This window comes from Ovis canadensis, chromosome 8 (genome assembly GCF_042477335.2).
Source record: "Ovis canadensis isolate MfBH-ARS-UI-01 breed Bighorn chromosome 8, ARS-UI_OviCan_v2, whole genome shotgun sequence".
In the NCBI taxonomy this organism is placed as follows: Eukaryota; Metazoa; Chordata; class Mammalia; order Artiodactyla; family Bovidae; genus Ovis; species Ovis canadensis.
This window is the reverse complement of record NC_091252.1, coordinates 31,421,643-31,444,158: the sequence shown is the minus strand read 5'-3', so window position 1 is coordinate 31,444,158 and position 22,516 is coordinate 31,421,643. Positions and strand designations below refer to the sequence as shown.

The window sequence follows — 22,516 nt, the reverse complement described above, 5'->3', positions numbered from 1 at the left end:
AGGGTGGTCCTCCCTGGAGTGTTCGCTTTTTTGTCCCCAGAAGAGAAACGGATAAAGCGGTTGTTGCCCTCCTCTGAAACTCCTGAGGAGGGAGGGCTGGTGTAACGTGGGGAGGGATGTTCTTTCTGCCTCACCTGTGCGCCCGGGCCGCGGTAGGCTGCAGAAACCGCGGAGCTCAGCCACAAGACAGCCCGGCCGCTAAGAGCAGACTTGCCTGAAACTGTACCACGGAGGTGTCTTTATTTTATTTTAATTTTCTTTAATAAACTGCATTGTAGTTAATTAAAAAAAATTTCAGTTACTGAGGACTTCTCACCATTTATAAACCGAACTGGAGACATGAAGCCAACTTATAAATCGGGCAAAACCAAAATTCAACCCCAAAAGTATTTGGCTTAAAATACGTTGTAAAGACAAATGTATCTTTAAAGGTGTATTTGTTCTCAGTTTTTAATAGCCTGTGAATCACTGTGGGACTTTCTGTTGTATTTAAACTGTATTTAAACTCTAGTTATTCACTAGAGTGCATTTCTATCAGTAATCCACGCTGTCACTTCCATGGGTCTCGGCTCTCAAAGCTCTCAAGCGCTACCCTCTCTACTCTCCAAGTACGCCCCACAGGTATTTCTGTAACGTGCTTTCCCAGCCTGACCGGATGTATAAAAAGCCTTGTCTCAATACGTTCCTAAATTTTAAGGACCGAGCACACCAGAGCTGGGGTAGGGGTGCTTGGAAAGGATGGAGCGTCGCAGAAAGCCGGTCCGAGCCGGGAAAGCTCTCTGGAAAGAACGGCGATGCGCAAGGCGAGTTTCACAATTGGAGTGTATCCTCTTTCACAGCTGCTGTATTACCGACTGAAGACTCAGCAAAAGCCCTCTCTGACCTCCCTGCAGTGCCTAAGATAATTCCTCTTGCAGCCAACGAGTCCTTGTTCCAAAAAGTTACTGAAACTTAAAAGGATGCCGGCCGAGGAGACTCGGGGCGGCCGGGGGCTGGGTAAGGCCTCCTGGACTCCTCGAAAGCAGCGTGTACAGAGAGGAGCCGGAGGCGGGGCGCGAAGAGCGCGCACCCAGCGGGTTCGGATGGAGGACATCCAGGAGAAAGGGGCGGGGATCTTACTCTAGAGGGATAGTAGGGACCCGCCTCAGTGAATGGAACTGAGAGGTGTGGGAGCTGACGGCGAGTGGATCGGCTCCGAGGGGGCGCAAAGGAGGTGCCGTAGGGCAATGGTTACACAGGCTTCGGCCGCAGCCATTTCCCCGCCGAGGGAGCTCCTCTACGCGGAGAGGAGTTCCCGGACTCTGACATCCTATCTGCGAAGATCCGGATCTCCTAGGGGATTCCTGGGGATGGCGCCGTTCCTCCCCCCAGGAGCCGAGCGCAGAGACTCTCTCTCACCTCGTCACCCCGGACGCACACGCTCAATTCTCCACTGTGAGGTCGGGGCTCTCCCCAAAGACTTTTCCCCACTGTGCCACAACTTCCTCTCTCCAAACCTAAGATCCCCAGTTCCCCCCTCTCCTCTCCGTCCTCCTGCCCCTCCGGGTTAGCCTGGAAAATCCCTACTCCTCACGGTGCGAAGCCTCAGCGCTCAAGTTCCGGGCTGCGCAGGTCGCCTCAACCCTGGGCATAGGCTCGCCGCCGGGTGTCCCGGTAAAACGCACCGGCAGCCCCTCGGTCCCTAGTCCCTCTCAGTCCATTGGCCCCCCGGTCCCCGCCCCCGACGCCCCCCCGCCCGCCTCTGCGGCCCAGGAGTGGCGTCAGCACGCCGGCCCCGCGTGGGGTTTAAATGCCCACTAGCGGGAGCCCGGGCGCTTCCAGCTCGGAGCGCGGTGGCGGCTGGAACTGCAGGGGTGGGAAGGCAGCGTGCGAGCGGGATCCCGAGCCGCGGAGCGCGCTGCCCCTCTCTCCGCCGCGGATGACTCGGGAGCTCGGGTCCAAGTGGCGCCCAGGCAGCATCCCTGCCCTCAGCCGTCCGAGGAGAGTTGACGATAAAACACTTAAAAGTCTCCGCTGCGGGAAGCCATGAGCTGTCTGGATGTTATGTACCAAGTCTATGGTCCTCCCCAGCCTTACTTCGCAGCCGCCTACACCCCCTACCACCAGGTACGTGTCTCCTCTCGTCCGGCCCGTGTAGACAGGTGGCGCGCTCCGGCTTCCCCAGTACTGCCAGTGCTCCGAGGTTCCCGGTACCTCCGCGCCGGTCCAAGGAAGGCCGACCAGCCGCGGGCGCCTCGGGTGCGGGGATTGCCCGCGCTGCCACCTAATAGGTTGAGCTAACCCCTTTAGCTTGCCCGTTTGCTCTCTCGGGAAGGCAGCTAAGCCCTGCTAATGCGCGCTCCGGATTTCCTAGGAATAATCAGACCAGGATCTCGCGGACCGCGTTGTTTCTTTGGAGTCTGTTGGACTCCAGATTGTTTCGAGCCCCGTGCCTGCTCGCGGAGATGCCGGCAAAGCTCACGCAGAGAAAACCAAACTTTGGTCCCAAAGGTGAGAGTGACGACGAAACAAAGGCAAGGGTCTGCCTCTGTCTTTCTGAGATGCAAAGACTCGCGTTCTCATCCATGCAAGCTTATCAAAGCCTTTTTTTATCCCCGTTTCAATTCTTAAGCGATCGGGCCAGTTAATTTCAGAACCAGCGAATTCATTATAAAGAGAACCGCACGAAACTCGCTGACTTTAGAATCTTTGCTTTGCAAAGTTCTGGGGAATATTATTGACCCAAAGTTCTGGGTACGATTGACCCGGTAGGGGCCAGTTTAATAGATAATATTAATACTTAGCCTTTCGCTAGCCTGAGTAGCTGAATCCGGCTGCCCTGCCATCAACAAATTCACTTTGGAGAGGACCACTGGCCCCGGTTCTGCAAACTCTTCGTTTTGTTTAATTATTCCAATTTTTATTCTCTGGGAATTTTCTGATTGAACATTTTTCTTTCAGTCCTCAGCTGGTGTAGTTGAAACTGGTGACAGTAGTCAAGGAAAAGAATAAGATCACACACTCCAGTGGGTGGAGGGGGGATCCTTTGGGAGTCCTGCTGCTGCTGCTGCTGCTGCTGCTGCTGCTGCTGCTATTAAGCCACTTCAGTTGTGTCTGACTTTGTGTGACCCCATAGACGGCAGCCCACCAGGCCTCCCCCAACCCTGGGATTCTCCAGGCAAGAACACTGGAGTGGGTTGCCATTTCCTTCTCCAATGCATGAAAATGAAAAGTGAAAGGGAAGTTGCTTAGTCGTGTCTGACTCTTCATGACCCCATGGACTGCAGCCTACCAGGCTCCTCTGTTCATGGGATTTTCCAGGGAAGAGTAGTGGAGTGGGGTGCCATAGCCTTCTCCGCTGGGAGTCCTGAGCGGGTTCCAAAGTGAGAGCCTGGACTCCTGTTTTGGGAAAACTGAAATACACCCCAGTGCCTGAGCCCATTTTTTGCCAAATTTTGCTTGCAAAATATATATTTGAAAATTTCCTGATAAATTAATGATGGAATGGGTAGATTTTGCATTTTTGGTTTTTGCTTTTTCCCTTCCTCCTCTCCTTTGTAAAACTTTGCAACTAGGAGTTTATTTAGTCTCAGTGTTAACTTTAGGAATCACCAGAGTCTCTCATTTTAAGCCAAGCGGGAATATGGTAGAAATGGTGATGTAGCTAAATAACTTCAGTCTTTTAGCTTCAGTGTCTAAGATGAGCTTCTTCCCAGGCTGGGAGTATTACAAAGAGAAAAAGGTGGGTTGGTTTTCTATCTGTTTGGTCCTTTCTCCTCCCTGACCCTCGACCAATCTATATCACCAAGATCTCTGTTCAGTTTTGTATGATCAGGGTCTCCCAAAGGACACCTCTGTCTGCATACTGCTTTAGCATTGCATTGTCCATTGCTTATTGCTAAGAAAATGTTTCAGCAACTACACTTGGTTTTGTAAATCACTATCAGACAGTCATGATTTACCCAACCTCACAGCCAAGATCATCCTCTGCTTCTTTTCATTTCTTTTTTTCCTCAATACACACTGATGGTGAGGGTAGAAACAGCCCACTGGCTTTTCCTTTCTCAAAAGAAGGTCTCTCTATAAGCTGAGACTTTTAAAATAGCCAGCTCATGGATGACCACATACCAACTTCCATTTATTAAAATGATCCATATCATGTTGTTATTCCATGTTTTACCCCATAGCAATTCTTCCTTTACATCCTGGTTGTGTGGAGTGGATTTTGTTACCTTCGTGTTCTATCACGAAGATGCTTAATCCTGCATCTTGTACGTCTGCCCTGAATTCTCAGCAAGGAACAGTCAGGCTGTAACTGGACTTGGGTGCCCTTTACCCTTGGAGCCTGATTTTAAAAATATATCTGCCTTGTGCCTGCCTCTGCGGTCAAACTGCTTAGGCTTCTTCCAGGACCTTCACCGTGACACCTTCAGACAGTTTTCTCTGTAGCCTAGCAACAATTCTGGGGAGACAAGCTCCAAGAAGGACCCCACCTCTCAGGAACCCCACCTTTGTTCAGCTGCAGGTTGAAAGGCCTGCCGACTGCGGCCCACATTATTGAGGTTATTGAGGACCGGCATAGGCACTCACAGAAGGCAGTTGCTCCTGGTTATCTTAGGGATACGGATGAGGGAGTGCAGTCGGAACCCAACTTGTTATGTCTTTTGAAATTGACTTCTCTATTATTTCTCCTTTGAGCAGAAACTAGCCTATTATTCCAAAATGCAAGAAGCCCAGGAGTGCAACGCCAGCCCCAGCAACAGCAGCGGCAGTGGCAGCTCCTCCTTCTCCAGCCAAACTCCGGCTAGTATAAAAGAAGAAGAAGGCAGCCCGGAGAAAGAGCGCCCACCAGAGGCGGAGTACATCAACTCCCGCTGCGTCCTCTTCACCTATTTCCAGGGAGACATCAGCTCCGTTGTAGACGAGCACTTCAGCAGGGCCCTGAGCCAGCCTAGCAGCTATTCCCCAAGCTGTACAAGCAGCAAAGCCCCGCGGAGCTCCGGGCCCTGGCGGGGTAAGTACGGGCCTCACCAACAAAAGGGGATTGAGAGCTCGCACAGCCTGGGGTCTACCTGCAGGAGCAGCTGAAAGAATTATAGGTGTTAAGAGAAGAGGTGAGATGGGGCATCGGGGGAGGGTAAGGAAATCGGAGGAGGAATAGATACAGGCAGGCATAAGATCTCTTCTTGAGGAGGCAGAGCAGAGCAGTGGCCTAGGAAAATCAATAGCCTTGAATTGGTAGCCCTTGGTTTGTGCATTGGATTCCACCACTCCCTAGCAATATGACCTTGGGCAAGTCTCTTAACCTCTTGGAGGTCACTCTATTTACTGGTCTCTAAAATTAGAATAACACTTGCCCTCTTAACTACCCCTGGAGATGACAGTAAGGCAACTAGAAAATATATGTAAATGTGCTATGAAAACAAGAGGTTTCCCAGGTCAGGGGTGGGGAGGGTGGATCTTCAAGTACAATAGCTTTCAGGGCCCTTAGTCCCTTTCTGAAAATATCTCCAAAGAAAAATGTCCGAGAATGCATTACAAGCAAAACCTGCTGAAGAATGTCTCCTAAAACCTACTTATGCCTTTTGCCAGATTTCAATTAATTGGGAAATCTTGAAGCAGAGAATGTCTTTCAATAAGCAAGTAAAGTAGAAAAGAAATAAGACTTTACGGGTAGCCAAAACACCTCTAAAGGTTTTCCCCAAACACATCCCCTCTCTATTACTTTACCATTCTCACAAAGCCCTGCTTTAGCTACCCTGGCACAATGGCTTCTTGGACAAGTCAAGGAGCTCTCTCTTCTATTCTGAAATCTCCACCGAGGTAACTATTTGGTAAAGTTTCTCACTAATCTTAGTTTTTGATGTGTACCAAGATGAGAAATGAGTACTTTATTGTAAAAAGGAAAACAAGTATTACATTTTGGGGGAAATGACAACCATCGGCCTTCCATTTTTTCTTAAATCTGTTCATTTGTACAAGCCTTGCCTAGACAAGATCCCAAAACAAAACATTCCTTTTGTTCTCCAGTTGCCTAAATGTTTTTAATAGACTGTTCACTTAGAATGCATTTTCGAAGCATTTTAAATTATCGACTATGAAGTGCAGATGCCTTCTCCAAGGTCCTTTTCATTAAATGCGTTTCCTTCCTTTCCTCCTCACTAAAGGCAACAAATTTGATTTAAATGCTGCTCGCTTAAAATGCTTCCAGACACTAGGGGTCAACAATGACAAGGACAATAATAATTATTATATTATTCCTGGCACCCACACTTTGATGCATAAAGTTTGTTAATTAAAACGGAAAAGACCTGTCCGTTAGTGTCCGTCTGTGCAAATAATACAGCTGCACTTCTAACATGTCAAGTTTACTTTCTAGGGGAAAAAAAAAAAAGCTTTTTGAAAGAAAGTTTCTAGAAAGGAGGCCAATAATAGCAAGACTCCGAAATATGTCGATGGACTTCCAGTCTATCAGAGGCCTTAGAGGGGCACGATTTCTGGAGCAAGGGAGGCTGAAATGCGAGAGGGGGTAGTGAGATCGCTAGGCGACCAACCAAGAGCGGGAAGAGGTAGCCTTTGCTTGAGAAGAGGCCTGGAAGGCGAGGCCGCTTCTGGCCCGAGGGGGCCCGGTTCGGAGTCCGAGGGAAGCTCCCCGCTCCCCGAAACTGGGGCTGGGGAAGGAAGCTCCGCGGTTCCTCACCCCGCCACTAGCGGGGTTCCCGCAGCGAGAATACCTCCGCCACTTGCGAGGGCGCGGCACTCCTCCCCGACCTCGCGTTCCCAGGCCGCAGCCCCGCGAGACAAGCGCCCTTCCCGCCCTTCGCCCAACCGGAGCGATCAGCTCTCCGGCGGCCGCGAGGGGTCGGTCGGCGACCGTCTCCCGACGGTGACGCGCTCCTCTCTCTCTCTCTCTCTCTCTTCCCTTCCCTCCGCCTCGCTCGCCCGAAGACGGCTCCTACCCCATGAGCCAGCGCAGCTTCCCCGCCTCCTTCTGGAACAGCGCTTACCAGACGCCGGTGCCCGCACCGCTGGGCAGCCCACTGGCCGCAGCGCACTCGGAGCTGCCCTTCGCCGCCGCCGCCGCCGCCGCCGCCGACCCCTACTCGCCGGCCGCGCTGCACGGCCACCTGCACCAGGGCACGGCTGAGCCCTGGCACCACGCGCACCCGCACCACGCGCACCCGCACCATCCGTACGCGCTGGGCGGCGCCCTCGGAGCCCAGGCCGCCGCCTACCCGCGGCCCACCGCCGTGCACGAGGTCTACGCGCCGCACTTCGACCCGCGCTACGGGCCGCTGCTGATGCCCGCCGCCTCCGGGCGTCCGGCCCGCCTCGCGCCAGCCCCGGCCCCCGCGCCCGGCAGCCCGCCCTGCGAGCTCTCCGCCAAGGGCGAGCCGGCCAGCGCCGCGTGGGCCGCGCCCGGGGGACCCTTCGCGAGCCCCGCGGGGGACGTGCCCGGGGGTCTGGGCCTCAGCGTGGACTCAGGTAAGCGGGAGAGGGGATGTGGCATCCCCGGGCCCCTCCTGCCCTGTGCCCCAAACTGGGCTGAGCCGGGGAGCCCGTTTAGTTCTCCTTGGAGACCCCAGTGACCCTGAGGCGCGAAGGTCTGCACATAGCGGGGTTGTGTTTCAGCAGACAGATGACTCTGTCATCGGTGTGGACAAAATGAGAAAGTGGCCGGTTAATATTACAGAGGATTTTTTAAGAATAAAATTTGTCGGAGAGGTTCTAGCTCTGTGCTGTTCAGTACCGTAGCCAGCAGCCACGTGTGTCGGCTGAGCACATGAAACGTGGCCAGGCTGAATTGGGGTGTGCTGTAAGTGTATAATACACACTGGATTTCAGGACTTTGTCCCCAAAAAGAATGTAAAATTCATCTCATTATATTTTATATTGATTGCATGTTTCAACATTGCATACTAAATATATAAGGTTAAATAAAATATATTACTAAATTAATTCTCACCTGTTTCTTTTTACTTTTTTCAATGTGGCTGCCAGACAATTTAGAATTATACCCATGGCTTCCATTGTTTCTATTGGACAGCGCTGATCTAGAGTACCTGCTAAGAATGTAGTTTAAAATCCTCTACAACTTGAGGGGCGGAGAGGGTCTTGTCACCTAGTGATAGTTACAAGTCATACAAATATGACCCATGACTGATAACAACTTAATTGCCAAATGAAACAGGTCTCTTGAAAACAGAAAACTTAAAGAATACGTTGTTAGTGGTAATATTACATCCCTAGCTTAAAAAGTTGAATTTGAAAGGTACATTCAAATAAGGGTTTACTTTTTTGTTTGCTTTATTTTTAGGGCAAAATGGAAAAAAAAAAAATTGCAAATAAATTGGCTTGTAGCCTTGCCCTGCTTTCTGTTCCCTCAGGTGCAGATGTGACATTTGTTTGCTTTGCTTTTACTTTCATTCATGCCCTTTAGATGAATTCTGTGACTTTCACAATAAAACAGTGGTGTTTGTCTTTCTCTTTCTTTAAATACCTTGTGCCTTCCCTCCCCCACCCCCTTCTCTCCCTCTCTCTGTCTCTTCTCCCTCTCTCTCTCCCTTTTATTTTCTCTCTGTTTTCAGGTTTGCAGCCTCAGGACAAAAGCAAGGATCTGTACTGGTTTTAGACAGCCCACCTTCTTCCCTGTAGGTCTCTGCATAGCGCAATTGGTGACATTCAGAGCTGAAATCAAGTGGGTTTGTAACAGCTTCTGATCTTGGTTTGCAGCTCGTCGTTACTCCCTCTGTGGTGCATCCCTCCTGAGCTGATCTGCTGACCTTCCCCTTGCCCCTTCCCTTCTGACCAGCCTTGGAGGCTCAGCATCTGTGCCTCTCACTTCATGGATGAGGACATGGGGGAAGGCAGAGACTTCAAACTGCTCCGTGTATCGGGAGAACCAAAACACACGCGACCGAGTTTTCATCTAAAAAGAATGCCTTCTGCCAAAAGAGCAGACCCAGAGACTCTGAATGACGCTCAATGACTTTTGGGCAAATCACTGGAACTATCCGTGGTGAGATCACTCAGGTGACAAGATATCATGGTTTTCTTGGAAAGAAGGAAAGAAAAAGAGACATTTTGGTGTGCATATTTTTTTTATGCTGGTGTGAATCATTTCATTAAGTAGTGGGATCACAGCACTGCTGACGTCAATATCCTCACATTGAAAATGTCTTTGTATTTGCATCGAAGACTATATGGTAGAGAAGTCAAAAGAAGCCAGTTCTTTCTTCCTCACCTGTAGCCTCCAGCTCCCTTCCTGCCCACTCCCTCCCTGCAACACCCACTCCAGACACAAAGATACACCTTTTCTTTCGGACTGTGAACATAGAAGCCTCAGCCTGAATGTGAGTGGCAAGTGGCTTATCTGGAGCCACCTGCCCAAGTCTTACTGAAATGCAGCTGTCGTAGGACAACTGTTTAAAACTCCAGAAATACATCGACCAAGGTGGCACTTCCCAGTGTTTGGCACAACAATTGCAATTGCGCTGGATATGTTTTATACATGTGTGTGTATATCATATTTTTTACAAAGGACATTTTATGATGAAAGAAAAAACTCTCTCTGCCTTCTCTCCCACAAGTTCTGTCCCTCCCTCTATCCTCCTCTGGATGGGAGGAAAAAAAAATTAAGCCTCTAGAGACCCCAGTGGTCTCCCAAGAAGAACTAGGAATCACCACAAGGGGAAGAGATGTCCATGGAGTCTTGGGTATCTCAAATATTCTTCTCAGTCTCTGTGGTCATGATTTGACCCCTTCAGTATTGGGACAGGGGAAGGGGTACATGTGTGGGCAAAACTGAAGGTGATGAGGAAGAAGAAACGAACATTAAAGATGTTTGTTTACCACTAGGTTGCTGTGTTATTTCTTCAAAGGAAAACAAATGTCTTAGTTTTTCTCTAATAGAATAAAATAATTTATAGTAGTATGACCTGATGTCAGTAAGTAAAATCACTTTGTGTAAGTATTTTTGGTTTTCCAAAGTGTTTGCCATGCCATGAAATCTGAGAACTCCTTTCCACCTTGTATCAACCTTGGAGATGGAGAAGTTAGGTATTCCCACTTTGTTTCATAAATGAGAAAATCATGGCCCAAGGAAGCCCAGGTTACCTGATAGCTTTCATCAAGTAAAAGAGATGTATAGGAAAAGCGACTTGTGCACCATTCGATCAGATACACACATTATTCCCCAAAAGAGAATTATCGTTACTTCTTAGATTCCACACTCTTAAGATAGTAAAGTACTCAGTTTAAAAATGTTTTTGAAATCTTGGTTGTTTTATACGTTGATCAGCTAGGCTAAGAAACCAAACATACAACTAGGCCAGAAAAAAAAGAATTTATTAAGAACTTAATGGTGTTATGTTCCCTTGATGCCAAAGTTATTTGTGTTCTTTCCCTAAAGAGAGAGAGTTAATGTTGTTCCAAAATTGCCCTTGAAGGCTGTTGAAGCATAAAATATTAATTCAAATCTTGATCTTCATTATAACGTGTCTGATTTTTTGCAACCCCATAGAATGTAGCCCGCCAGGTTCCTCTGCCCATAGGAATTCTCCTCTTCCTTCATTATAACACAAGAGGCAAATACCATTTATCTTGGATAATATTCTCAAGAGTTGGGTGCAGTTAGGGGACCTTATTCAGAGTATGGCTTAGCAGAGTTACCCATCTCTTCTATCATTTTGGTACCTGTTAAGTAGACTGTGATCACTAAAGAACCTGCTACTGGTTTTGCTCAGATGGAACGTACTATATGATTATATTTCTCCAGATGTGATAGCAGTCAGTAATAACCATTAATGACTGCATTGTATATAACAATAACAAATATTAACTGTTTATCATTTTTCCAGGCACTGGTCTGAGGGCTTTATATATAGGTTAACTCAACCTCACAACATTTCTGTGTGGTACTTATTACCACAGAGGCTCACAGAGGAGGAGTAATCTGCCCAGTCACATAGCTAGTAAGTGGCAGAGCCAGGAAGCCAACCCAGGCATCCAGGGGGCAGAGACTGCACTGTTACCCACAACAGTAACTGTTGATCCACTTCTGACTTGTCTTGAGATGCTCAACTTTGGGCTTACTTTCTCCTCCACAGAAGATGAAGAGGCAGGGCAGCAAAGACTGGCATTCTAGAATGTATAGAATCCCAGGTCTCAAAGGAAATATCACAGGACATTGTCCAGACTCCCACCTGCAGACCATGCAGCGAGATGCAGAGTTCCATTCATCTCTAGGAAGGACTTATTATTGCATCTCTTAGTAATTCATTTCAGTATTTTTAGCCTTCTTTGCTCTGAAGCTCTTCACACCCAACCTAACCGAGTTGTGTTAAGCATGTTAGTCTGAGGTTTGGACACTGAAGCAATAACTAAAATTAACTTTGGACTTCTCTGTGATTTTTTAAATCCATGTTCCATTGGCATTGATCACCAGTGTATACAAGCATAAATAAAATGCATTCCCTTTCAGCGCACTTTTAAAAACTTGCCAGTGAGCGTACAGATGAAGACAGCAAGTGTGTTCTCTGCTGGATATCTTTTCCTAGTAGTCTCTTCCCTCTCTCAGAAGCTTTCCCTGAGCTCCACCTATGTTAGCACTCAAGATCTCTGATCAAAACCCACAGGGAGCCTTTTCCCAGCCATGAGGTTCTGATCACTGAAGCCTCTCTCCTGAGCTGCATCTGACCTGAATATCAGGTTGCTGGTGAGGAGACTCATTCACTGGAACTGGTCTTCGGGGCAGTCCTGAACAGACCTTCCAGACTGATGAGCAGGGCTCCAGTGACCTGGCGCATGGAACAGGCAGAGCAGAGTGCTTCCCTCCATGTTTTACGTCCCCGAAGTAGAAATGCAAGAAGCCCTGGGACTCCCATCGTTCAGATCTGCGTAATAGTTTCAGAGGGAACTTTGGTGAATTCGTAGCCCTAACTGACATTTTTTCAACATTCTTTTAGGCCTACCAGGTCATGTAAACGATGAATTCTCATGCTTGTCTTGCTAGTATTCGTGAAACCGTGCAGACTAGAGGAGGCCCTAGTAGTTGAAAAAAAGACATTGAAGGAAAGGAGGGATGACAGGAGAAAGGTAACCATGATGTGTCTGCATATATTATACCCAGTTGGGGGTCTCAAGGAGATGAGATTCTCCTCTAATCATCCCAGTTGGCACTGGTGTCGTCCTTACCCCCGGTTTTTCCTTTGCACTTGGCCTCCGCTGAGGGAGAGGTGACGAAAAGGGGAGAGACAGCTCTCCGCTACCAAGTAATCCTGTTGCCGAATGCCCTCTGGCTGAGAACTCAGTCATCCAACTGCAGGGAACTCTATCTGTTCTACTTCTCTGGTTTAATAGGAGTTGCCGTCTTGTCTCATTTCCCCTTTGAAGTTCTATTTCAATGCGTGGCAAATTCTAGCAATGACTTAAGATTGATTCAGGCCTGGATGGGAGGGAGGGCAGAGATGGTGGGGGTTGGGAACGCAGACTGCCTGACTGGAAGCTTCCCTTGCCACTCTTCCTGGGTAAGTACTGCATTTCTGTGCCCTTTCAAACTGGGGGAAACAACTCGTAAGGTAATTTTAACCTCCCATTTATTAATACTTAGAATCATAAATCCTGTACTTATATGCAGGCACCCATATACCTTCTGTCAAAATAAACAAGCTTTTTTTTTTAAACACTTAGTGATTGGTTACTTCAGAGGTGGAGATTTTTAAAAATAAAACTTAAGCTGCTTTCCACATGAATGCCATTTCCATAAACTGCATTTTTAAACATAACTCACCAGGTATCAAAGCATGGAGGAAAAATGGAAAGATACTTGAAAAGACTTTAAACGAAACCAGAAAACATAAGATTTCTTTATAAAATTACTTTAACAATCTGTGGATCATTTGCATGCAGATAATTCATGTTTTGATTATATCTGTGAAAGTCTTTGCTCTCTATATTCCCTTCTTCCTTGCAAGAGTTTTAGGACTTATTCATTATTTGTTGCATATTTCTAAAATCTGGAGTTAAGGGAAAAGCATCCTAAAGGCACGATCATTACTACAGTTGCTCTCTGCACGTAACTGATGTTTTGACGTTTAAACAACAGGGTAAAGCAAACATAAATTTCATATTTCCTCATTACCAGTTCTACTTCCTGTCCCATAAATAAATGAAATTCATAATACAAATACAGGATCCACACGATAGAATCTGTTTATCTATAAATACCACATACACAACACTCACACGATAGAATCTGTTTATCTACAAATACCACATACGCACACACGATAAAATCTATTTATCTACCAATACACACATCACTAATTCAGGCCTAAAGAGAAATCAGAGACCCCATGCCCTCAGACACAGACACAAATGATTATTCTCACTTGACAGACCAACTGTATCACTCTTTCCTTGTATTTCACTCCAGCCCCAGAGGGCTGGATCAGGAAAGAGACACTTGATAGCTGCTGTTTCCATGGTTGGAATATTTGTAAAGTTAACGCATAATCTGAAAGCAGAAGCTAATAAATTATAGGGTGCTAATTGGAGCTGGAACAGAGCTGTCAATCATGTTATCCTAAACACAGAGAGACCCTCATACCCTAAAAAGGCAAGGCAGCCTTCAGGAGGAGCGCGCAGTTGTCTCCAGCCTTGACCTCCGCCCCAGTGGAGACACCGCATCCAGGCAGAGCGGCTGATGAGAGTCAGCAGAGGTGATTCTGCTAATCCAAACTCACTTTAAGAAAATAGACAAATCCCCTTTGGGGGAAAAGAAGTAAATATTTGACTGAAGAATAAATGTGTAGGGAAACATTGTTCAGCGCAATATATATAGTGAATTTACTGGAATAATTAATACTTTAGTAAAACATCATCCTCTATATGGATTTTTTCACTTTATGACTTAACTCAGTAAGAGAAAAATCTAAAGTTCTCCACTCGTGGTGTCATGTTCTATCTCAAATTACAGTGTTTCCAGGCATCTACCAGTGAACTCTTATGGAACTAAGCTCCTCTAAAACAGAAGCAACTTTCCTTTATCATATTGAATATTTATTTCATCTAGAAAAACAACAGCAGCATATTTTCTGTTCCTTTGTTTTGTCCTTAGAATCTCTTAGTAAGCCGTAGCCCTACTTTTCTCCCAAAATTTCTAGTTCATTAAAGAGTGATTTTGTTCAAACTCTCCTCCTCTGTCATTATCATTTCCATTTCCTATCAAAATTGTATAATAAGTATACAGTTGTTATTACCTATAAGAAGTTTAGGTGAAAGGTAGGCTAAAGTTTGAAAAACAAAACTAAAATATTAACTTTTATTTCTAATCAATAGTTGCATGACTAATGATCTAGTTACCACTTAGAGATTTTTACCAACATTTATTTAACGAGTACATAGTTTAGTCTATATGTGTATTTATAGGTATACATCATATATGTATTTATAGCTTATAGATGTACAAATAATATATGTGTTTATAGTCTATATTTGTATTTAGTAAAACACTATTTACCTCATAATTTGGAAGCTTCTTTAGAGTACTTCACATAAAAATAGCTTTCACTTAGGAAGAACAAATCAGGTATCTTAAAAATATAAACACACTGTTGCTTAGAACATGCATTATAACTGATGAGAATGTCAGAACTTATTTATTTTTCTGCTAATTCTCATTATTACTGCTTTGCCCTTATTTTTGGCAACGACATTATTGGCCCTGGGCCAGTCATGGTATTATCAAGAAACAGGGTGGAAACCAAACAAAAAATGAAACTTTCTGTTACTGCTTTTTATTTTTACTAGACACAATCCTACTTTTTTTTCCTTCTAGCGCATTTTACCCACTGTGTAATACATCTCAGAAAACAATGGGATGTTTTCTCATTTGGGAACAGCACTTTTTTTATTGTAGCAACTTTTGGGGGGAATTTCTTGACATATCTGGAAGGTCATTCCCATATATCTAAAGGTTCCGTATTACTTGTATTTTTCCACCTTGCTTTGTGAAGCGTGAAATCCTGCTTTTACCCCAGGCAGTTTCTCCTCCACACTCAGAAACTGACAGAGGGCGTTGACGGATTTGGTAAGAAACACAAAGAATAGGGCTTATGATATTTGTTCCTCCTTGTTCAAAGGCTTCTTCTAAAAACACATTCTTGTACTTTTTGAAAGGAATACGAAAAGAGTCTAGGGAAGTGTCAGACTTGTATCCTAAGGGAAAACCATGATACAGTCATATTCACTTGGGGTTGATGAGAAGGAAATTTTTATTCACAATTGTACACTTAACTGTTTCAAACTCCCTAATAAATTTTAAAAATTATAATATAGGCTCCGTCATCTTTCACTGAAGTTTGGGACATCTGGGTATTTGATGTTTAAGGACTGAAAAAATTTTAAATCCACCGGTAAGTTACTACCATCTCCTTTTCTTGGTTTGTATGTTTGTGATATAAATTGTATTGAAACTATTTTAAATCAACTATACTCCAATAAAAAGATAAAAAATAAAATGTATAAAAACTTGAAAAACAAATAAAGCTTCATTATCATAAAATACCAGGCTGCAGGCTAATACAGGCTTTGGGTCTCAGGAGACTGAGGTAGAAAGTACAGATTCCACTGACTCCATGTGTCACAGAACAACAACGAGGGCAAGACATTAAGTTAAAATTATACCACTTAATAATGTACGTTCTTTAGATCATGAAAGTTTCTGACTACATTTTCGCTGCTACTTTAGAGTGCAAATTTAATTTTTGTCACTTCTTTATTAGAGGACTTTCTAATTTGAACTCAATTACACAAGCTTTATTCTCCTTCTTCTTACTTACTGTAAACAAAAAAGTTCTAAAAGTGACATTATAAATAAAGCTTTCCATGTTGTCTGCTCATTTCCTGATCTAGTTTCTATGCTTCCTAGCCCTCATGTCCATATGGATGCTCAGAATGAGGTTAGATCTGTCTTGTCACAGTTCCCAAGAGGACACCCAGCTCACCATCAGATGCTTTCAGCTCAAGGATACATCATCATAACAATTCTACTAGACTGCTCCTCTGGGTTAGCATACTCAGCAATGTCTTTCTTATATTCTACAGAAGCTTCCTGGTAAATTCCTCCCTTGTGTGCTATTAGGAAACCTTCAACCTAACTACCCTCTCATCCAAATGCTATCAATTCTTTGACATCGCACTAAAGTTCTCCCTCTTACACAAAGCCTTGTCTCCACACTAGATGCAGTGAGTGGTCTCGCCTGTATCAGAACTCTTGCTACCTAATGTCTATGCCATGTATTTTCCATTTATTATTTAATATCTTGTGACACAAGTTCAGGATTTAAAAGGTTACAATAACCCTAAAGATTATCTCATTCTCTCTTGACTTTAATGTTCTTTACCCCCTCAACTAGATATTCGGAGAAGGCAATGGCAACCCACTCCAATAGCCTTGCCTTGGAGAGTCCCATGGGCAGAGAAGACTGGTAGGTTGCAGTCCATGGGGTCATGAAGAGTCGGACACAACTGAGTGAGTTCACTTTGGCTTTTCACTTTCATGCATTGGAGAAGGAAATGGCAACCCACTCCAGTGTTCTTGCCTGGAGAATCCCAGGGACGGGGGAGCCTGGTGGGCTGCTGTCTATGGGGTCACACAGAGTCGAACACGATTGAAGCGACTTAGCCGCAGCAGCAACTAGATATTAAGTACATTAAGCAGGTACCACCAACTCTTGTGAGAAAAATACACAGATTATTGCATTAATTGTTTTATTTTATTATGTGCAAAGCAATTTTAAAATATAGGTTCATCTAAGGTTTAACATACAAGTTGAAAAAAAGTAGTCTAAAAGCCTGCTTGAGTTAAAAAAAAAAAATCCTCTTAATAAAAGGAGTAGGGAGAGGTTCTGTCACTTTTAGGAGGCAATTAGTGTCCCAAGTGGCTCGGTGGTAAAGAATCTGCCTGCTAATGCAGGAGAGGCAGGTTCGATTCCTGGGTCAAGAAGATCCCCTGCAGTAGGAAATGGCAACCCACTCCAGTATTCTTGCCTGGAAAACACCATGGACAGAGGAACCTGGTGGGCCACAGTCTATGGGGCCTCAAGAGTGAGACACGACTGAACGGCTGAGCACGCACACGTGCACACATCATTCTTCTGTGCTTCTATCCGGATCCTCAGTCTGGGTCTTCTGCTCAAGGACATCCCTTCAACAGTTGTCCTCTCTCTTCCTGCACCATCATTTCTCCCCCTCTAATGGATCATTTCCGTTAATACAAAAACAGGCTGCAATATTTCCTGCCTTAAAAAAAAGCAACCTTCTTTGACCCCATCTCCTTTTAGTTACTGGGCTTCCCTGGTAGCTCAGCTGGTAAAGAATACAGCTTCAATGCCAGAGACCCAGTTCGATCCCTGGGTTGGGAAGTTACCCTGGAGGAGGCATGGCAACCCACTCCAGGATTTGTGCCTGGAGAATTCCCATGAACAGAGCAGCCTGGAGGACTATAGTCCATGGGGTCACAAAGAATCCAACACAACTGAGTGACTTAGCACAGCACTTTTTACTTAGTAACATTTCTCTGCTACCTTTAAACAGCAACAGGCCTTAAATGAGTCATCTTCTTGCTCTCTCCACTAACTTTTACATCTTCTCTTGTACCAACTCTAGCACAGATTCTACTACACACACTTGTCAAGGTCATCAGCTAGTTCTATATAAACCTGAAGATCAGCTCTCAATAATCTTTTATTTCTCTCAGCAATAGGGTGATGCATCCATTAAGATCCTCTAATAAGCAGATGTCAGGACACATACCATGTACTTGAGGCATTATTAATATATTCTAGCAAAGATAGTGGCTGAGATGATGAAGAATCCTGCAATGCAGGAGAGGTGGGTTCAATCCCCAGGTTGGGAAGATCCCCTGGAGGAAGGCATGGCAACCTACTCCAGTGTTCTTGCCTGGAGTATCCCATGGACAGAGGAGCCTGGCAGGCTACAGTCCATGGGGTTGCAAAGAGCTGGACACGACTGAGCAACTAAGCATATTACAAACAAAGATACTGCACCTGGCATGGCAGCTGCAATCGGAGGTAGTATTTGATTGACTCATGCTACACTATAGCTATTCTCCAGAGTCCATGTGGTTTTTGCAGGAGCTCTGGTGAAATACAAGGAAATAAGACAGAAGCCATGAACACTGTGACCTTCTAACATAAATGCTGGTGCTAATCATTGTAATTCCCTGGGATCCTATTGTATTTTTAACTTACTGTATCAGCCAAGGGAGGGAAGAGAGGAGAAGCACAGTTCCAGAGTTGTCTGGCCTTCCACACACCATGATACATTTCACCCCACAGGTCAAAGATGCAGTGAGCCAGCCACCAAGTATGTCAATCCCTATTACACATTTTAAAAAACTATTTATCTATTTGGCTGCACTGGGTCTTCATTGCTTTGTATGGGTTTTCTCTAGTTACTGGGAGTAGGGGCTGCTCTTCATTGCAGTGCTCAGGTTTCTCACTGCGGTGGCTTCTCATTGTGGAGTACAGGTTCTCAGCACAAGGGCTTCGTTAATTGTGGCACATGGGCTTAGTTGCCCCGTGGCAGGTATGTGGGATCTTCCCCGACCAGGCATCAAACCTATGCCCCCTGCATTGGCAGGCAGATTCTTCACCACTAAGCCATCAGGGATGCCTGGCTCCCACCATTCAGTTCAGTTCGGTTCAGTTGCTCAGTCGTGTCCAACTCTTTGCGACCCCATGAATCGCAGCACGCCAGGCCTCCCTGTCCATCACCAACTCCCGGAGTTCACTCAGACTCACGTCCATCGAGTCGGTGATGCCATCCAGCCATCTCATCCTCCGTCGTCCCCTTCTCCTCCTGCCCCCAATCCCTCCCAGCATCAGAGTCTTTTCCAATGAGTCAACTCTTCCCATGAGGTGGCCAAAGTACTGGAGTTTCAGCTTTAGCATCATTCCTTCCAAAGAAATCCCAGGGCTGATCTCCTTCAGAATGGATTGGGTTGGATCTCCTTGCAGTCCAAGGGACTCTTAAGAGTCTTCTCTAACACCACAGTTCAAAAGCATCAATTCTTTGGCGCTCAGCCTTCTTCACAGTCCACCTCTCACATCCATGCATGACCACAGGAAAACCATAGCCTTGACTAGACGGCTCCCACCATTAGGTATTAGCTGATTCATGTAGCTCCTTTGGGACGTAGTCTCTTCCTCCTCTATCAGATCCAGTGTATCCCAAGCCAGGCTAGTCTGGAATTTAACCTGGTTATCAAGTTGGTAGTGTTCAGGGGAGATGTGTGCAGCTCCTGAGGGGGCCCATGTTTCTTGCTGTAGAGAGGCCACAGGAGTATCTTCCTGTACAGAATGCTGGCTCTGACATTAGAGCTGTGAGCCATCTCGACAAGCAGGGAGGGGTAAGAGGGGTCTGCTGAGCCAAATTCCTTGGGGGCATCCATCCAGTCTCTTTCCCCAGTCCGGAGTTTCAGGGTCTTAGGTTTTCTCAACAGACCTACCTTGACTGATCAGTCCCACCTCTCTGGAGCTCTGTAACACTCACATGCAAGGATTGCCCCTTACTTGTGTTTGCTCTTACTTGACAGTTTATAAACTTCTCTTTTTAACCTATCAGAGACGTCCTCTAGCTCTCACACTTAGCCTTTATTTGTTACATAACCTTGATTTCTCATGATCCTTCTTCAGGGAATCAGGGCATCTTAATAAGAGCCAGCCAGATCCAGTGTTCTCATAGACATTATCACCTCTGTGTCTTTCAAAGGCCTGAATCATCGCACGCTCCATGGGACATTTTTCTTATTCACCACTGGTGAAGTCCTTAGCCCTTGGGGCCCCCACTTTGTGCCCAGGACTGTCCACGCCCCACATATCCTTCATGATGAGGTCCTCTTAGCCCCTTGAGTGATGAGTGAGCCAGACCCCAAACCCCATCTTGCTACCTGTTTTCTTTGGCTGTTCCTGCTACTATCTATATTAGTCAAGGGCCTCAAAGAAACAGATGTCAAGAGGAATAGATATGCAAATGATTTGTTGGGATAAATGTTTGGGAAAGATAAAGGGAGGGAGAGAAAGAGTAGGTTAAAAAAAAAAAAAAAGACCTTCAGATTGCAATTCAGGCCTGAAACCTGTAAGAACAGAGAGTCAGGAGGGATGGATGAGGAGAGCCTGGAACTACAGTGCTGTTCCGGGTAGGTGTCAGCCAGACTGAGCAGGTGTCAGTCCCCAAGTCAGAATGGCCAGACAGTGGCCAAATAATGTCCAGATCAGGCAAGAATGGCCCATTTCTGGTATGCCCCTATGTTTAGTCAGTGGCTGGAAATGGCCCACGGGAAGCATGACCTGGCATGAATGTCACAGCAGATCTGAAGGTACAGCAGCTGGACGTGTCAATTAGCCATGCTCTGCAAGGCAGGTTCTCTTGAAAGATGATCTAAACAGCACACCTCCGGGGACCACAGGGGACCATGTAATTTATGGTCTGAACAAGATCACTTGTAAGTGTGAAATGAACATGGGTAATAATCCGGGACAAAGGCGTGAGCTGGGAGTGTCCAGGCCAACTAAGACGTATGGCCACCGTCACTGTCCATAACGTTTGACACAGTTCATAATTCCATCCTTCTTCAAACACTGTGTTTGTTTGACTTCCACGACTCCATGGGCTCTTGATTTTCATGCTGCTTTTCTGACACCTCCTTCTCAGTCTTCTTTGCTAGTCGCTCCTCAGCTCCTGAATGTCTAAACACGGAAAGACTTTGGCCTCTGCCTTCAGCCCTTCTTATTTATCCTCACTGCTGGTGGAACTGGGCCAGTCTCGTGGCTAGTCAATGAGACAACTCTGCAGCCAGCACCCTCTCCTTAATCCCGTTTCCCACTGCGTATTCAGCCTCTCCCCTTAGGTCTCTAAGAATCCTCTCAATATGAACACATCCTAAACTGAACCTCTAATTGCCACCTCACCTCTCAAAGTGAATCTTCTCCCCTTCAGTCTTCCCCATCTGATAAGCGGTAACTTAACGTTCCTCCCACTGCTCAGGTTAAAACCTTAACCTTTTCTTCTCCGGTACTCCATATCTAATCCATCAGCAGAACCTTCAGAAGAAACATAGAATCAACCACTTTCTTCACCTTTACTGCTGTTTCATCGCCTTCCCTGCCAAGCCATCATCACCTCATGGTTAATCATCATAACTTTCTAACTGATTTTCCTATTTTTACCTCTCTGTCCCACCCTACTCTCAGTCCCTTCTTCACACAGGCTCGGAAAGAGTCTTTTAAAACCAAAGTCAAATCATGCATTTCGTATGTTCAGAACCCCCCAGTGTCTTCCTATCAGGTAAAAAGCCGAAGTCCATACAGTGGCCTGCAGGATCTGACCCCCACTAGCACTCTCCTCTCCGTCCTATTGTTTTACTTGCTGTTGAGTTATATGAATTCTTTGTATATTTAGCCCACCAGGCGCCTCTGTCCATGGAAATCTCCAGGCAAGAATGCTGGAGTAGGGAGTGGGTAGCCTTTCCCTTCTCCAGGGGATTTCCCGACCCAGGATCAAACCTGGGTCCCCTGCATTGCAGGCAGATTCTTTACTGTCTGAGCCACCAGGGAAGCCTAGGTTTGGGGTATTAGCCCTTTATTGCATTTATAATTCCAATTATTTTCTCACATTCAGTAGATTTCTTTTTAATTTTGTTGTTGTGTATGTGTGTGTGTTTTACTGTGCAAAAGCTTTTTATTTTTTATTTATTTTATTATTATTATTTTTTTTTACTTTACAATATTGTATTGGTTTTGCCATACATCAACATGAATCCCTCCCAAATGGGTATAAATGTGTTCCCAATCCTGAACCCCTCTCCCACCTCCCTCCCCATACCATCCCTCTGGGTCATCCCAGTGCACCAGCCCCAAGCATCCTGTATCCTGCATCGAACCTAGACTGGTGATTCGTTTCTTATATGATATTATACATGTTTCAATGCCATTCTCCCAAATCATCCCACCCTCGCCCTCTCCCACAGAATCCAAAAGGCTGTTCTATGCATCTGTGTCTCTTTTGCTGTCTTGCATACAGGGTTATCATTACCATCTTTCTAAATTCCATATATATGTGTTAGTATACTATATTGGTGTTTTTCTTTCTGGCTTACTTCACTCTGTATAATCGGCTCCAGTTTCATCCACCTCATCAGAACTGATTCAAATGTATTCTTTTTAATGGCTGAGTAATACTCCACTGTGTATATGTACCACAGCTTTCTTATCTATTCATCTGCTGATGGACATCTAGGTTGCTTCCATGTCCTGGCTATTATAAACAGTGCTGCGATGAACACTGGAGTACATGTGTCTCTTTCTATTCTGGTTTCCTCGGTGTGTATGCCCAGCAGTGTGATTGCTGGGTCATAAGGCAGTTCTAGTTCCAGTTTTTTAAGGAATCTTTTTTAAGTGTTCTCCATAGTGGCTGTACTAGTTTCCATTCCCACCAACAGTGTAAGAGGGTT

The 22,516-nt window shown here is 45.7% G+C and overlaps 1 protein-coding gene across 4 annotated transcripts; it reads left to right on the top strand.

Annotated features, from left to right (window-relative positions):
* Positions 1–1,780: 1,780 nt before the first annotated feature.
* VGLL2 (vestigial like family member 2) lies at positions 1,781–9,913 on the top strand. Of its 4 annotated transcripts, none has more exons than XM_069599172.1 (5): positions 1,814–2,106; positions 4,681–4,993; positions 6,928–7,464; positions 8,568–8,630; positions 8,713–9,913. In XM_069599172.1, the coding sequence occupies exons 1-4, from the start codon at positions 2,026–2,028 to the stop codon at positions 8,609–8,611; spliced, it is 975 nt and encodes a 324-aa protein (XP_069455273.1). In that variant the 5' UTR covers positions 1,814–2,025; the 3' UTR covers positions 8,612–8,630; positions 8,713–9,913. The 4 variants fall into 4 exon arrangements, with proteins under 4 accessions (XP_069455274.1, XP_069455273.1, XP_069455275.1 ...); XM_069599174.1 differs by lacking the exon at positions 8,568–8,630 and adding an exon at positions 2,354–2,490; XM_069599173.1 differs by lacking the exon at positions 8,568–8,630 and having other exon boundaries at positions 1,781–2,106.
* Positions 9,914–22,516: the final 12,603 nt, after the last annotated feature.

What these genes read in the sequence shown, in the direction of transcription:
- VGLL2 (XM_069599171.1), top strand. Translation starts at nt 2,026, where the DNA reads ATGAGCTGTCTGGATGTTATGTACCAAGTCTATGGTCCTCCCCAGCCT. An exon ending in CCTACACCCCCTACCACCAG is followed by an intron (nt 2,107 to 4,680) that starts GTACGTGTCTCC and finishes TCCTTTGAGCAG; the next exon opens with AAACTAGCCTATTATTCCAA. An exon ending in GAGCTCCGGGCCCTGGCGGG is followed by an intron (nt 4,994 to 6,927) that starts GTAAGTACGGGC and finishes GCTCGCCCGAAG; the next exon opens with ACGGCTCCTACCCCATGAGC.